The sequence below is a fragment of the Microtus oregoni genome, unplaced genomic scaffold, assembly GCF_018167655.1.
Source record: "Microtus oregoni isolate MIOR12 unplaced genomic scaffold, Mior012 000027F_ref0000203, whole genome shotgun sequence".
Lineage (NCBI taxonomy): Eukaryota > Metazoa > Chordata > Mammalia > Rodentia > Cricetidae > Microtus > Microtus oregoni.
This window is the reverse complement of record NW_024543086.1, coordinates 21,487,385-21,503,692: the sequence shown is the minus strand read 5'-3', so window position 1 is coordinate 21,503,692 and position 16,308 is coordinate 21,487,385. Positions and strand designations below refer to the sequence as shown.

Sequence of the window (16,308 nt, the reverse complement as noted above, 5' to 3'; positions counted from 1 at the left end):
GGTTTCCTCTGTGTAGCTGTCCTCAAACTCACTCTGTAGACCAGGCTGGCCTTGAGCTCAGAGATCCACCTGTCTCTGCCTTCTGAGTGCTGGGATTGAAGGTGTGCACCACTATTACCTGGCTTAGTTTTCCATTCTTGACCCTTTTCCTCATCTCAGGTTTGTGGAATTCCCAGACTCTTCTGTTGGGGCGTCTGGTCCTAGATGGATGGGCACCACTCCATGGGAAGAGATGAAATGACAGCTGCTGTTTCCTCTAGTCTAAAGTCCTGATATACCACTGTGGGGGACAGCTGCTGTTTCCTCTAGTCTGAAGTCCTGATATACCACCGTGGGAAGTGAATAACAGCTTGGCTGTCTTTGGTTTGTTGCTTCCATAAGCTGTTCAGAGACCTGACAGCTCAGCCCTGAGAGTGAGTTCTACCACCGACATCCCCAGATCTTACCTTCTCTGAGATGGGGACTTTCTAATCCCAAGACTGGCCTAAAACTCTTGGGCTCAAAGGGCCCTTCAGTCTCAGCCTCCCAATCAGCTGAGAATACAAGTGCATGCCACCATGTTTGGCTGAGAAGAAGTCCAAGGCCTATACATCTCTGCTGCAAACCCCATTTTCCACCTCAGAGTAAAGCCAAAGGCTTTTTCCCAGGTCAGAGTTTGCTTCTACCAGAGGGCTTCTGCTCTTTTTCTCAAATATCCGAAACACATTCTCATCTTGGGACACTAGTCCCCATTCCTACTTTCATGGCCTGTCCCTTCCCTCTCCTTTCTGCTGAGAAATCATCCATGCCGTGTACCCTGACGTAAGAACATCAGATGGTAATTAATAGTCAAGGTGTCAGCTCACCAGGAGGAAAACTCTCTGATGGGAAACCTTGTTAGGCAGGGCCACGAGACTACAGACTCGGGAATATCTCTTGCTTCTGTCTGTCACCTCACATGGGCATGTGCTACTGCAAATGTCCCTGTATCACGCACAGTGTGTTCATCTCGGGAATACCTCCCAATCTACTGGGCACTTTTATCTGCGTGTTGTCAAGGTGATTCGTCTTTATTGTCTAACTGATATTAATAATGGTAGTTTATATATAGTTCTGATGAATAGAAATGAATACAAAGAAATGCTATATGGTCAGGGTTTATAAGCTCCCCTTAGGAGCTGTTTTAGACCACAGCTCAAACTGACTCTAGGAAAACAGTTGTATTTCCCCAGCTGCCAAGATAGCTGTGCTCTATTACCTGATATAAAGCTTCAAGATAACTTTAGGTTAGACCAGATGCCTTGCTAATGGCTTTTAAGATAAACTATTCCCAGAAAAGCAACCTAGTTCACAAGAACATATAGATGAGCTGTCTGATTTGTTGAGCCAGGGTTAAAAGTGCAAAGCAACCTAATTGCTGCATGCGGTTTCCTTGCTACATCTGTCCGATAACCTAGGACAACGATTAACTCTCTGCAAAAATTCCTAACCTCAGCTTTATGATACGGGTATGTAACCGGAAGACACAAAGTTTAGCCAACTAGCTTTTTATATATAAAAATGTCGGGTCCTGAAATCACACAGGTGACATTGAGTAATTAATTAATCAAGGTCTAGAAGCAGAAACAGCTTTTATGCAGATACATCTCGGGAAAAGATTTTCTAACTGACCAGGGCTACAGAAAATGTTTTGACTTCATAACCCCAAGTAAAAGCTACAAGTTTCTTTTTTATGGTCAAGGGCTGCACACAGGGCAGAAAGCACATTTGAGATTTAAAGGGCTGTGTCTTGGGAGTGACATTTGAGCTGATACTGAAGGTCCATGGTAATTCTGAGCCCAAACTAAAGAACTTATGACACACCTCTCCCTGTCTAAACAGCATTTTCTGAGTCCAAGAAAGCCCAGCATTTTATGATCTTTGATCACAGAATGTTAGTTCAAAATGTTGATGCACCTGTCTCGAAAAAACAAAACAAAACAAAACAACAAAATGTTGATGCACTCAGAAGTATAGGATACAGTATACAATTTCCTTGTTTTTTCTTAGACTCCTCAGAAGTTGGATTTATAATGCCTTTAAAATTCCTTATAAGAGTTCTCTATATATTTTGGAGATCAGACCTTTGTCTGTTGCGGGGTTGGTGAAGATCTTCTCCCAGTCAGTAGGTTGCCTTTTTGTCTTGGTGACAGTGTCCTTTGCTTTACAGAAGCTTCTCAGTATAGAGAACTCAGGAAACTAGACTTTAAAATGCTAATTAACCCAATTAAAAATGGGGCACTGAACTGAACAGAGAATTCTCAGCAGAGGAAGTTCAAATGGCCAAAAGACACTTAAGGTCATGCTCAACCTCCTTAGCAATCAGGGAAATGCAAATCAAAACAACTTTGAGATATCATCTTACACCTGTCAGAATGGCTAAAATAAAAAACTCCAATGATAGCCTTTGCTGGAGAGGCTGTGGAGGAAGGGGAACCCTCATCCATTGCTGGTGGGAATGCAATCTTGTGCAACCACTTTGGAAATCGGTGTTTCGGTTTCTCAGGAAATTCGGGATCAACCTACCCCTGGACCCAGCAATACCACTCCTGGGAATATACCCAAGAGATGCCCGATCATATGACAAGAGCATTTGTTCAACTATGTTCATAGCAGTATTATTTGTAATAGCCAGAACCTGGAAACAACCTAGATGCCCTTCAATGGAAGAATGGATGAAGAAAGTGTGCAATATCTACACATTAGAGTACTATGCTGCGGTAAAAAACAATGACTTCTCAAATTTTGCATGCAAATGGATGGAAATAGAAAACACTATCCTGAGTGAGGTAACCCAGACCCAAAAAGATGAATATGGGATGTACTCACTCATAATTGGTTTCTAGCCATAAACAAGGGTCACGGAGGCTACAATTGGTGATCCCAAAGAAGCTAAGTAAGAAGGTGAACCAAAGGAAAAGCATATAGTTGTCCTCTTGGCTATGGGAAGTAGACAAAATTGCCGGGGAGAAAATTGAGATCTTGGGGGTGGGGTGGGATGGGGGTAAGGGGAGATGGGGAGAGAGGGGGGATAGGGGGAGAATGGGGGGAGCTTGGGGAAGGGGGAGGATTGGGATGAAGGAAGGTTGGATGGGGGAGCACGGAAGCACGGTTCTTAGTTAAGGGAGCCACCTTAGGGTTGGCAAGAGACTTGAACCTAGAGTGGCTTCCAGATGCCCAAGCCGAGGTCCCCAGTTAGTTCCTTGGGCAGCTGAGGATGGGGAACCTGAAATGACCCTATCCTATAGCAATACTGACGAATATCTTGCATATCATCATAGAACCTTCATCTGGTGATGGATGGAGACAGAGACAGAGACCCACACTGGAGCACTGGACTGAGCTCCCAAGGTCCCGATGAGGAGCAGAAAGAAGGAGGGAGAACATGAGCAAAGAAGTCGGGACCACGAGGGGAGCACCCACCCACTGAGACAGTGCAGCTGATCTATTGGGAGCTCACCAAGGCCAGTTGAACTGTGACTGAAAAAGCATGGGATAAAACTGGACTCTCTGAGCATGGCGAACAATGAGGGCTGATGAGAACCCAAGGACAATGGCACGGGGTTTTGAACCTACGCAATGTGCTGGCTTTGTGGGAGCCTAGCCAGTTTGGATGTTCACCTTCCTAGAAATGGACGGAGGGGGTCGGACCTAGGACTTACCACAGGGCAGGGAAATCTGACTGCTCTTTGGGCTGGAGAGGGAGGGGGAGAGGAGTGGGGGGAGGGGGAGAAGGGTGGGAGGAGGGGGAGAAGGGTGGGAGGAGGGGGAGAAGGGTGGGAAGAGGGGGAGGGAAATGGGAGGCTGGGAGGAGGAGGAAATTTGTTTTTTTTTTCTCCTTTTCTCAATAAAAAAAAAAGTTAAAAAAAAATTCCTTATAAGATGACCTCTCTGGACAGATAACAAAATGATCAATTCTTTCAATTTGCAGCCTGTCAATTAAAGAGTTGATTAATAAAAAAAAAATGCTACTTCCTTGCTCCATGACAAGATATTTAGATTTACTGCAGTGAGTTGTTGGGTGACTCTGTTTTTAATCATTTACTTAAGAAACGGAGTGTGTCCTTTTGTGTGGCTCCTGTATTGCCTGAAAGGTTTTGTTGGGTATTTAAGCTGTGGAGAACAAAGGAAGATGGAATGTCATGACAGGCACATCATGAGAGAATAAAAAAACCTTCAGAAGAGGTGGGTCTTTTTCCCTAACCTCCTTGGATAAAAAAAGTCTCAGTTTGTGCTATGCTGTGGACCTTCCCTTTGAGCCCTGTCTGCCGCCTGGTTCTTCTGTTCTGGATTGTGATACATTCAACCTGGGAGGCCCCAAGGCTGGCCCTGTTTATGACAGCCCTGCCCTCACAAACTCCACCCCACACCAGTCTGCGGTTCTCCATGGCTGACCGCTCAGATCTTCCACATCTTATCGTGGTTGTTCGCAGTTGACTCCTCCAAGGACGTCGCTCTTTGATTATACCTATATCCTTACCATCTGATAAAAGCAGGCTTTCAAACAACCAGATTTATTGTGATTTTGCTCTCATCCCCACACTAATGAGAATAAACTGTTACCACAGATGGAAACGCCCCGAGTCCACCAGTAAGGAAAGGAGTGCCGCCGGTCAGGCACATTCTACCTCCAACTCTCCCCATCCTTACCTTAGAGCCAAGGTCAAACTTGAACTTGCTGATGTCTTCCTCTCCCACTTTAGAGCCCTCCATGCCCTTGGTCTTCATTGCATTATAAAGAACGGATGTGATCTTCAACAGTTCTTTCACGGCATACCCATCCGCTTGATAAAGCTTCTTAGTATTGAGTTTTATATGTGCCTTTGTGGCCTGTTTTGAGACAGACAAAGTTCTGTTTGGTTTGGTTTTCTTCAGACAGGGTCTTAATATGTAACCCAGGCTGGCCTGAAACTCACGATCCAACTGTTCAGGTTAGATGTGAGCTCTCACTTCTTCCTGTTTTATCTAAGTAATGGGATTAGAATGTGCTCTATCATACCCAGTTAAAGGTTAGGGCTCTGTCCAAATCCCATGTAGGGAATTTGAAAATATCTCTGCCTCCAACTGAAAGAACTCAGTGAATAAGGATAAAACACACTACAAATGTCTCATATTATGATAAAGACATCCAAACTACAAACACATGTACCTTAGACCCAGTAATTTCAATTTTAAGAACTAACTGTAAGCATAAACTCACAGCTAAAATTAAACACATAGGCTATTTATTACAGAATTCTTTCGAACAGCAAAAGTTATAAACTATGTAAATACCTATACAGATAACATAATTGTAAGATACTCATGTAAGCAATAATAACTCAAGTGAAAGAGGAAAATTCTATATGCATTGGAAAGTTCTTCAAAATAAACTACTAAATAAGGAAGGCAAGATGCTACACAGCATGAGTTAATGGGAATATATATGTATATTGTTATTGTTTCTATATGTAATTAAATATAAATATTAATATATGTATATATTATTACGATTTATTTAAACATGCATAAGCACACTCTGGGCTGAGTTTTAAACAGTAGTTATTATGACTGGAACTCAGCCTCGGGCAGACATGGCAGAGCGTCATTTTACTCCGTATAAGTTTGTGATATAAAAATTTATGAACCATAAAACATATTACTAGCCGGGTGATGGTGGCGCACGCCTTTAATCCCAGCACTCGGGAGGCAGAGGCAGGCGGATCTCTGTGAGTTCGAGACCAGCCTGGTCTACAGAGCTAGTTCCAGGACAGGCTCCAAAACCACAGAGAAACCCTGTCTCGAAAAAACCAAAAAAAAAAATTACTTATCCCAAAATAAACAAGTTGGGGTGGTGGCGCACGCCTTTAATCCGAGCACTTGGGAGGCAGAGGCAGGTAGATCTCTGTGAGTTCGAGGCCAGCCTGGCCTGGTCTATAGAGTGAGTTCCAAGACAGGCTCCAAAGTTACAGAGAAACCCTGTCTCAACACACACACACACACACACACACACACACACACACACACACTTTGGCGAAATGGATCCACAGAAACCTGGCAGTGGGATGGTTTTAGAAAGTAAACACGATACTCAATTTAAAAAACAGTACCAAATAAAATTTATCTTCTAATTTATTTGATAATTCTATAAAATGACTGTGAACTAACCATGAACTGGGCAATTGCTTTAACGAAGAAAACTCGGTCTTGTTCGGTCTCGATGTCAGAAGGGATGTCGGTCTGTGGCTCATATCTGTCAGAAAAAAAACAAGCAAGAGCCAATCCAATATAAAGTCCTTAAAGTCAGGTGTGGTGGTGCACACTTACAATCTAGCACTCAAGAGGCAGAGGCAGGTAGATCTCAGTGAGGTCCAGATCAGCCAGGCTTATACAGTGAAACCCTAACTAAAATATAACAAAGCCACTAAACAAACAAAGCAAAAAAGGCCCATTAAAGAGAAGGCAGATGATTATTGCTAACATGAGGTTTTCCAGGCTCCAACCAAAGCTCCAACCAAGACAATGTGATTAAGCAAAAACTTCAAGAGCAAACAAAATACTCAGGGAGAAAATTCCAACTCAAGAATGAGATTTAAAGCCGGGCGGTGGTGGCGCACGCCTTTAATCCCAGCACTCGGAAGGCAGAGGCAGGCGGATCTCTGTGAGTTCGAGACCAGCCTGGTCTACAAGAGCTAGTTCCAGGACAGGCTCCAAAACCACAGAGAAACCCTGTCTCGAAAAACCAAAAAAAAAAAAAAGAATGAGATTTAAGTGGCAGAACACAGATGGCTCAGTGGGTAAACAGGGCTACTATCAAGCCTAGCAATCAGCGTTCACTCTCCAGGGCTTACCTAGTGTAAGAGGAGAACCAACTAGTTCTCTAACCTCCACATGCATGTGGTGGCTAGCATAAACCCACATACATAGGTGTATTCTCACATACTTAGCAGGTAAAGGAGTTTGCTGTGTAAGCCTAGAAACCCGAGTTCTAACCCCAGAACCTGTATAAAGATGGAAGGAGAGAATCAGCTCAACAGTCTTGTCCTCTGATCTCCACCCCCGTACATGTGTGCCATGATACGAGTGTGGAGACAAGTAAAAAATAAAGCAATAAAGATAAATAAAGTAATAAGATACAATAATAAAGTAATAAGGAATAAGTAAACAAACAAATACGGGACTCAGATTACAAACTAAATCTATCTCGAACTTCCAACTTTTATGAAATAACCAAGATTTTGACTCGGGCTAATAGCCCTTTGCCCAAGACAGACACGAGGGCTAAACAGTTCACTCTAGAAGTGGCAGGGTTGTTGAAATTACTTATTTACTGCTAATTCACCAGGGCTCAGAAGATTTGTGACTCTCAGCTGTAGTTGTATAGTCTGAGAGATAACAATAGCTTTTACATTTTAAAAGCAAAGAAGAGGGGCTGGTGAGGTGGCCAGTGGTCTAGAAACTAGGACTGTTATACTGAGAAACCCTGTCTCGAAAAAACAAAAATAACAACAACAAGAACAACAAAAAGAGCATATATTGTTCTTCCAGAGGACCTACCCTTAGTTCCTAGCACCAATGTCAGGTGGCTTACAACTGCCTGTAACTCCAAAATATTCAACAGGCATCTCATGTAGACTAAATTTTATGTGTAACAACATATACAACATTTACCCTCTGATTCTTAACACAAAATGTTGCCAATCCTTATCACATAAGACTTTTAACACAATGAAAAGTCTATATTATTTATTGCTTTATATTTTTAGTATTGTATTTGTAATTATGTGTGTGTGGGTCTGTGTGTAAGCATGTGCACATTACTACCAGTGCTCACTGACGTCAGAGGTTGTGAGGTCCTCCCAGAGCTTGAGTTATACACAGTGTGAGTCATCCTACGTGACTGCTAACAAGGCCGGGCGGTGGTGGCTGACGCCTTTAATCCCAGCACTCAGGAGGCAGAGGTAGGAGGATCTCTGTGAGTTTGAGGCTAGCCTGGTCTACAAGAGCTAGTTCCAGGATAGGCTCCAAAGCTACAGCGAAACCCTGTCTCGAAAAACAAAAAACTCCAAAACAACGTGCATGCTGAGAATCAAACTCAGGTCCCCTGCAAGACCAGCACAAGCTCTTAACGTCTGAGCCGGTTCTTCAGCCACACCTGCAGTATTTTTAATGCAGTATATCCTTAGTGTAGAAAGTCCCTGCCATTGTGGTGAGGGCTGAAGAGCAGCCTGTACCAGCACTCCAATAAGGATAATCCCACCCTCCATGTTCTGTAAACTCTGGTGATTTCTTTCTCTCAATTTTTAAAATTTGAGAGAGCATTTCTCACTATGTATCCCTGGCTGGCCTGGAACTTGATATGTAGCCCAGGCTGACCCCGAACTCACAGATATTTACTTGCAGTATCATGCCTGGCAGCTCTGATGACTTTTCACAAATTACAACTCAGTCCCTCCTGCATGGATTGCACTATACTCTTCCTTTTGTATCATGACGGTTCCCTGTTCCCAATTAGCCAACAAACAAAGCACTATTCATGCTAAGACATGAATAAGGTGTACCCTCACCTTTTCACAAGCCACAGGAGGACTTCAGAGACAAGTCCAAAGTTGGGAGAGCGGAAATTCTCCATAGAGATATGTCGTGGGTACCCCAGGGCTCTCATCATCTCTGTGAAATCTGTCCAATATAAAACACAATTCCATCAGTCCTTGTCAGATGGCAGCACTTTGAAAGCAGTTAATCTCATTGTCTCTGCTTTCCCTTCTTACTGGTTCTCCCCACCTTAGTGGCAGCCTGAGGGGCCCAATCCATCAACTCTGTGAGAAGACAGGCAGGGAGACACAACTGACAGTACCTAAGCCATCACCTGGAAAACACCTAAGTTCAATGGAGTAGACTTTCTTCAGGGAAACGGGTTCTAGGGATTAGTTGAGGCTTTCATTTCTTTTTGTTATTTGCCTTTTTACTACCTCAAATAAAAACTATCCAAATGGATCAAAGACCTCAACATAAATCCATCCACACTGACCCTCACTGAAGAGAAAGTGGGAAGTAACCTTGAATGCATGGGGCACAGGAGACCACTTCCTGAATATAACCCCAGCAGCACAGACACTGAGACCACTTCCTGAATATAACCCCAGCGGCACAGACACTGAGAGCAACAATTAATAAATGGGACCTCCTGAAACTTAGAAGCTTCTGTAAAGCAAAGTATACAGTCAACAAGACAAAATGGCAAACTACAGAATGGGAAAAGATCTTCACTAACCCCATCTGATAGAGGACTGATCTCCAAAATACACAAAGAACTCAAGAATCCAATTTAAAAATGGGGTATAGATCTAAACAGAGAATTCTCAACAGAAGAATCTCAAATGGCTGAAAGACACTTAAGGAAATGTTCAACATCCTCAGCCGTCAGGAAAATGCAAATCAAAACAACTCGGAAATACCATCTTACACTGATCAGAAAGGCGAAGATAAAAAACACTATTGACAGCTTATGCTGGAGAGGATGTGGAGTAAGAGGAACACTTCTGCATTGCTGGTGGGAGTGCAAGCTTATACAGACACTGTAGAAATCAGTATGGCGAATTCTCAGAAAATTAAGAATCGATCTACCTCATGATCCAGCAATACTACTTTTGGGTATTTACCCAAAGGAGGCACACTCACACCACAAGGGCATTTGCTCAACTATGCCCACAGCAGCATTATTCATAACAGCCAAAACCTGTAAACAACCTAGATGCCCCTCAACCAAAGGATGGATAAAGAAAATGTGGCACATTCACCCAATGGAGTACTACACAGCAGTAAAAAACAATGACATCTTTAAATTTGCAGGCAAATGGACGGAATTAGGAAAAAACATCCTGAGTGAGGTAACCCAGACCCAGAAAGACAAATATAATTTGTACTCACTCATAAGTGGATACCAGATATAAATCAAAGGATAACCAGCCTATATAGTCCATAAGAGAAGCTAGAACCCTCTTCAAGAAACAGATGGAAACGGATGCAGAGATCCACAGCTAACCACTGGGCGGAGCTCCCGGAGCACAAACAAAGAGAGGGAGGAGGGAGAATATGAGCAAAGGGGTCAAGACCATGATGGGGAAATACACAGAATGAGCTGGCCTGAGCTAGTGGAAGCTCACTTCTCTGGACTGACAGCTGGGGAACCTGTATAGGCCTGAATTAGGACCCCTGAATACAGGTGACAACGGTGTGACTTGGACAGTAGATGGGGCCACAGGCAGTGGGGTCAGGCGCTACTCTATGTATAAGCTGACTTTGTGGAGCCCATTCTCTATGGAAAGAAACCTGGTTCAGCCTAGGCTCCGGGGAGGGGAACGAGGAGAACCTTGGTCCTGCCTCAAGGAGTTGATGGACAGACTTAGTTGACTTCCCAGGGAAGGACTTACCCTCCTGAGGAGCAGATGAGGAGTGGGGCGAGGGGAAGCGGGAGAAGAAGAGGGAGGGGGAACTGGGATTGGTATGTAAAAAGAAATAAAATTAATTAATTAAAAACAAACAAACAACTAAATAAAAACTACCTAGCCTCATAAGACATCATGAGAAAAAAATTGTTCAAAATCATACGTTCTTTTCAGTGATCCTATAGTATTTTGATGACATAAATTTCAAAAATCAGTTACCTCGCCGGGCGGTGGTGGCGCACGCCTTTAATCCCAGCACTTGGGAGGCAGAGGCAGACGGATCTCTGTGAATTAGAGACCAGCCTGGTCTACAAGAGCTAGTTCCAGGACAGGCTCCAAAACCACAGAGAAACCCTGTCTCGAAAAACCACAAAAAAAAAAAAAATCAGTTACCTCAATTCACAGAAATTTTAAGAAAATGGTTAAACTGTCTTCAGTATTTATATTTACTGTAAAAACATATTAGTGAACAGTGTAAGTTGGAAGCACCTAAAAAAGCTACACTGCTTGAAAGAAAGTAGAAGAAAACAAACAAAAGCCAGGTGGTGGTGGCACACGCCTTTAATCCCAGCACTCAGGAGGCAGAGGCAGGTGGATCTTTGTGAGTTCGAGGCCAGCTTGGTCTACAAGAGCTAGATCCAGGACAGGCTCCAAAACCACAGAGAAACCCTGTCTCGAAAAACCAAAACGAAAAAAAAAGAAAGAAAACAAAAGAAAAGAAAAAGAAAGTGGGATTTAGAAATGAACACAGCTGCCGGGTGGTGGTGCACGACTTTAATCCCAGCACTCAGGACAGGGGGATCTCTGTAAATTCAAAGCCAGCCTGGTCTACAGAGTGAGCTCCAGGACAGCTGGGGCTACACAGAGAAACCGTCTTGAAAAGAAAAGAACACAACCAGAGGCAGGTAGATCTTTGTGGGTTCGAGGCTAACCTGGTTTACAAAGTAAGTTCTAGTCAGTGAAGGTTTTTGTTACACAGAGAACCCTGTCTCGGTAAATCAAAAGGAACACAACAACATCTCATATTGAGTTCCCACAATACACTGAGCTGGTGAACAGTTTCCTGGCAGTGCGATGTCTAGGCATGTTTCCTGAAGACAGCTATTCAAAACGTCCTGTTGACAATTCCAAATAAGCTACCTGTACGATAAAGCAGGGCGGACTGCACCAGATGGTGGAAGAGAAAGATGGTGGTGAAGAAGTAGCCGTCTCCCCTCCAGTCAGGCTTCATCCAAACACTTCCTCCTGCTAAGGGGAAGCTAGCATTTCTCCACTGTTGGATGGGGACAGAGTCTCCATTACACAGCTATACAGTGTTTATTTAAGGTAAACATTCTGAAACACTCTTCTGGAATATTCTTTTCAGTACATCGCTTTTCAACGACCCTAGCAAAGTGCTGGCCTCATCAAAAACTACGTGGGACCGCCATCATGACACTGTCTGGAACACCGTCAGACCCCGGAAGACATGACACTCGAGGTTGATCCTAATAGCTGCTACTCGGCCGCGAGGGAGGCAAGCTTTTGGGTCACACAGTCCTGCCACTCTCTCCAGCTGTGCGAACCATGAGAAGTTAGACTACTTGCAGTTAGATACAGAAACAAAAGGGGTGAACTGCAACAGCCCGACCCATAACAAACGGTCTCCGAAGAGCAGGGACTAATAGGACACCCCACTTCCCCACTCTCGGGCAAAGTTCTCTTCTCAGTGTTTGGCGATCTGACAACCTGGATGCAAACCGCCTAAGCCGCTCGTTCTAGCCTTTTCTTGCCCAAATTACTTTGACCTGTTGCTGCCTGCTTCCTCATCTCTGGACTCAGGGCACAGGCATTGACTAGGAATAAACAACATAATGCCCCAAAAGAACAGTATGTGACAGATTGTTTTAAAAAATTCTCAAAAATTAACAACAATCAACGACGATAAAACAAAACAAAACAACTAGCATAAATAGCCATCCATTCAGTCACCTCCCTGACTTTATTGTTTCTTTCTACAAACTCTAACACAGAAAAAAAGTCTCCATTTCCCATGACCTTTCTAATGCGGCTGCGAATGTGTCTGTGACAAACTGAGATAAAATGAGGTAAAAATTAAACACATTCAGTTCTTTAGCCGCTCGAAACACATTCCAAGTGTTCTAGCCACTCGCGCCCAGTGACAGGCAGAACTTTGCAAGGGTGCAGCAGAGTTCCGTCAGGCCCAGGCTAGTCTGGGGCCTACGGCTCAGACAGGGGTCTATCAGGGGAGCTCCGAGTTTCTGGGAAGCCCACGGGCAAGCCGGTGCAGCCTTACTGCGGAGGTCGCGGAAAGACATGGCGGTTTGGTCTGCAAAAGTCCACCGGGGCACGAAGCTCGCCTCTTTGGAGTTCGCAGGCCCAGCGCTCGCCGGTCTCTATAGCAACCCACAGGGCACTTGGACAGCGTGCGGTCAGGGCCAAACAAGACAGGAAGCGAAGCGGTGCAATGCGCGCACGCGCACGACACAGACCAGCAGGAGGCGCTTCTTACCGTTCATCAAGCAGTTTTGGCTCCGGGCCTTTTGTGGCTCCCATTGCCTCACTTCTATAGAGAACACTATCACTTTATGTGGCCGAGTCTCCTTCGTATTTGTTAAAAACAGCTAAACCGCACAAAGACTCATAAAGTAGCCACAGAATGACAGGAATGAAGCTATGCTACCCTCGGCAGAATTCGAGAACTGCACCCGGAAGGATTTCGTGTACGTACTGCTTGTCAGTCTTCACTACAGGCCGAAAATCAGTTTCCAGACCCATGATCCAGGGGTTGTCCTGGAAACTGGTTGATTCTGAGGTCGGAGTAGTAGTGCTGATGTATCACGCCCCAGTGCGGAGCTCTGCAGGGAATCCTCCCTGGTGGCTGCTACAAGTTGGGGGCAACCGCGATAAAGAAGGACATGGGAAAGAAGAGATGAGCTGGGCCAAGAAGGGTGGAAGAAGAGGAAGGCAAAGCCCCGAGATGGGGAAGCGGAGAATGTAAAGGTGCCCTTGACCGGGACATTGTGGTGGAGATCAGGAGTAAGATGCTTGAGGACTTAGATGTGGAATAGGACCAACATAGGCGACAGTGCACTTGGACAAAGAGAATAGTCTGCGACAAATGGCTTTGGAACAATGAGAAATCTACAGCAAATAAATGAAACTCCACTATATCTATATACAAAAACAATGGTTCATAAACCAAAACAGAGAACGAAACGTTACGGTTTTGTTACTGAGTTGATTCCAAATTTAGTTGTAGTTTTATATTTCCACCACCAAGGCAAGAGTTCCAGTTTGTTCACATGCTTAGGGGGAAAATGGCATTATCTACACACTAACAACTTGTGAGAAGATGAACAACTGGACAAGGGTCACCCGGAACCACCTTTTCAGTGCGACTCAGATCTCTCCAGGTTTGTATCCTAAATCCTCTTTCTCTGAGTGACAGAAGAGGAAGCCGAAGCTCCCCAAAGGTCACCCCACAGAATGATTTTTCAGCATTCCAAAGTTAATTTTTTTAATGTGTCTTCCTCTGAAATTGAGGAGCAGTGGATTTACCCTAAGTTTCTAACCCACCCCCCTACCCTCCTCCCACCCTGCCCCTGACCTGACACCATTCTCTCCCAAACTAAGGGGGCCAAGAAGACTAGTCTTTACTGTGACATCATAAGAGCCAGTTGCCATGGGAGACCTGCAGACCCAGCCCCTAGGCAGGGGAGAGCAGGCCCTGCTGCACACAAGGCCTGGCCACTCCTCCCCCACCATACTGGCCCTCCATGGAAGCCTTGGTCTGTGCATTCTCCGAGCTTCGAATAAGAGAAGGTGCCTGGCTGCAGGGAGAAGCAAAAGCAGAGATGCCATTCTGTCCTAACCTGGGCCCAAAGCTACTGGGAAGATCCCAGGGACATGCATGCTTGGGAGGGGAGTAACTCCCAATCTAGGCTGTATGACTGGGCCACTCATGCCCTCTTTTACCCTCTTTGCTTATATTGGCGCCAGCATACTCTTTCTAGGGTAGAGGGCACACACAAAAAAAGGGCTTGAAGTGCTGAAAGAGATCTCAGTGCCAAAGTCCTGGGCTTCTTAGGCCCCTAGGGGAGCAAACAGGAAAAATGGGGATAGACAGGATCTGAGGCTGGGTAGCCCGGGGTGGGGTCTGCCATAGATGCTGGTACTTGCATCTTTTTACCCAGATGCTGGTTGCACTGGCCACCACCCTCCTGATCTCTCTCCTGCAGATGGAGTGAGCTGGGCCCCAGGACGCCCCAGCCACCCTGACACACCACCCAACATCTACGAGGGAGGGCTGGGGGCCCAGCAGCAGCAGGGCCCTGGTGCCCAGGCAAGCAAGCCCAAGAACTTCCGACTGCGTCACCTCCGGAGCTTGGCTCTCTACCTGCCAGGCCACATGCAGCCTGCTGGGCAATGTGGAAGCCACTGGCTAGGCCGGCTCATGGCTGGGGGCAGCCTGCCACGGCCTGAAGGCTCGGCCTGGCCCCTGTCTTTGCCACAGGGGACCCTGGGTCCAGGTAACAGCCATTGCTCAACCCTTCTGGAAGCCCAACTGCCCAGGGACAGCCTGGGAAATACAGGTGAGCTCTGTTAAGGAAGGACTGGAGACACGAGGGAAAGATGCAAGGGAACTCAGATGGGCCTCTTCCATTCCCCAGCCTTCTTGCCAAAAACTAGGAAAGGACATGGTGGCCAGGACACACTAAAGTAGTCTTCCTCCGGGGGCTGAAATCTTGAATTTTTCTATCCGTGTGCCCCACTACTGACTCTGCACTGGGATGTACTCTTAAGTCTTATGAAATCTCAGGGTGGTAGTAGGCAGCTGGACCACAGCTGGAACCCATTGGGATGGGGGGTGTAAGGCAGAGATCTGGGACTAAGAGTTCTGGGTTCTAATCCTTGTTCTGTATTTTGATGGACCTTGGGCAACTCTCCCTCAGTTTATTTTACAAGAGTTCATGACCCACTGACATCCCCCCCCCCCAATAGTTCTTTCAAGGACGTAACACCAAGCTCTTCAATTGGCTTGAAGGTTATAAGGTCCAGGGACACCAAGGTAGGGTTTCAGATTGGGTCCCTCTGAGTGACTTCTCTTTCCTTTTTCCTCAGCTTCCAGTTCCAGCATGGACCCAGCCAAGGGTGTCCCCTCCCAGTCTGGTCCCCCTGAGGGCTTGGGACTCAGGCCCAAGAGGTCCTGGAGAGCCTTGGAGGAGACCATGTGTCCCTTGTGCAAGAGAACCCGCTCTGGGGCCTTGGAGAGGACATAAGGATCCAAAGTGCCAGGGCTGGGGACATTAAGGGAAGGATGGCCGAGGAGGAGGCGGAGGCCAGGTTTCCTGAGGAAGGGTGCAGTCCCAGCAGCTGCCCTCCCACTGAGATGGCCCCCACAGCTGCCCAGCATCAGACCTGGGCTAGTCTGGGCAAAGTATGAGGGAGGGAGGAGGAAGTCCCTTGAGAGGGACGGAAGAAATGGAAGCATGCCCATGCCCTTGCAGCCTGCCCAAACTCCAGTCAGCCACGTGTAGCTGAGAGGCCAGGCTGAGCAGAGAATCTGGTTCCTGAGAGCCAGGGAGTCCTCAGGTCTTCCCTCAGTAAAAAGCCAAGGCCTGCATCTTCTTGTCTGTCATCAAGTCAATCCAGTCAAACCTGCCCTGCATCCTTCAAGGGAGCTTTTCCTGGGGTAATGGAGTCATGAGCCTGTCTGGGGAGGCTCTGTAGGTGAGGGGCTGCTGAACATGGTAGCTCTAGAAAGCAGGCAAAGTCTCATTGGGCCTGAACACAGGGCATGGCATGGCATTCCAGGGACAAAGGGATGAAATGTGGGTTTGGTTTAAAGAGGGAACCAGGA

General features: G+C 45.9%; 2 protein-coding genes across 7 annotated transcripts in view; one reads left to right on the top strand and one right to left on the bottom strand.

Moving 5' to 3' along the window:
- The window catches only part of Cluap1 (clusterin associated protein 1), a 36,339-nt gene extending 23,255 nt beyond the window's left edge, over nucleotides 1–13,084 (bottom strand). For 2 of the 5 annotated variants that reach the window (XM_041676086.1, XM_041676087.1), the window contains exons 1-5: nucleotides 12,742–12,772; nucleotides 11,586–11,693; nucleotides 8,565–8,676; nucleotides 6,166–6,250; nucleotides 4,669–4,848 (exon numbers count right to left, since the gene is read on the bottom strand). In XM_041676086.1, coding sequence (XP_041532020.1) covers nucleotides 4,669–4,848; nucleotides 6,166–6,250; nucleotides 8,565–8,676; nucleotides 11,586–11,693; nucleotides 12,742–12,763 — 507 coding nt within the window. In that variant the 5' untranslated portion in view covers nucleotides 12,764–12,772. Of the gene's footprint in view, nucleotides 1–4,668; nucleotides 4,849–6,165; nucleotides 6,251–8,564; nucleotides 8,677–11,585; nucleotides 11,694–12,741; nucleotides 12,863–12,957 lie in introns of those variants that run through there. The other 3 variants (XM_041676088.1, XM_041676090.1, XM_041676089.1) reach the window with 2 other exon arrangements.
- Nucleotides 12,961–16,058, top strand: CUNH16orf90 (chromosome unknown C16orf90 homolog). Of its 2 annotated transcripts, XM_041676100.1 has the most exons (3): nucleotides 12,961–13,861; nucleotides 14,687–15,040; nucleotides 15,570–16,058. In XM_041676100.1, exons 1-3 carry the CDS (start codon nucleotides 13,801–13,803, stop codon nucleotides 15,725–15,727), a joined length of 573 nt encoding a protein of 190 aa, XP_041532034.1. In that variant the 5' UTR covers nucleotides 12,961–13,800; the 3' UTR covers nucleotides 15,728–16,058. The 2 variants fall into 2 exon arrangements, with proteins under 2 accessions (XP_041532034.1, XP_041532033.1); XM_041676099.1 differs by lacking the exon at nucleotides 12,961–13,861 and having other exon boundaries at nucleotides 14,494–15,040.
- Nucleotides 16,059–16,308: the final 250 nt, after the last annotated feature.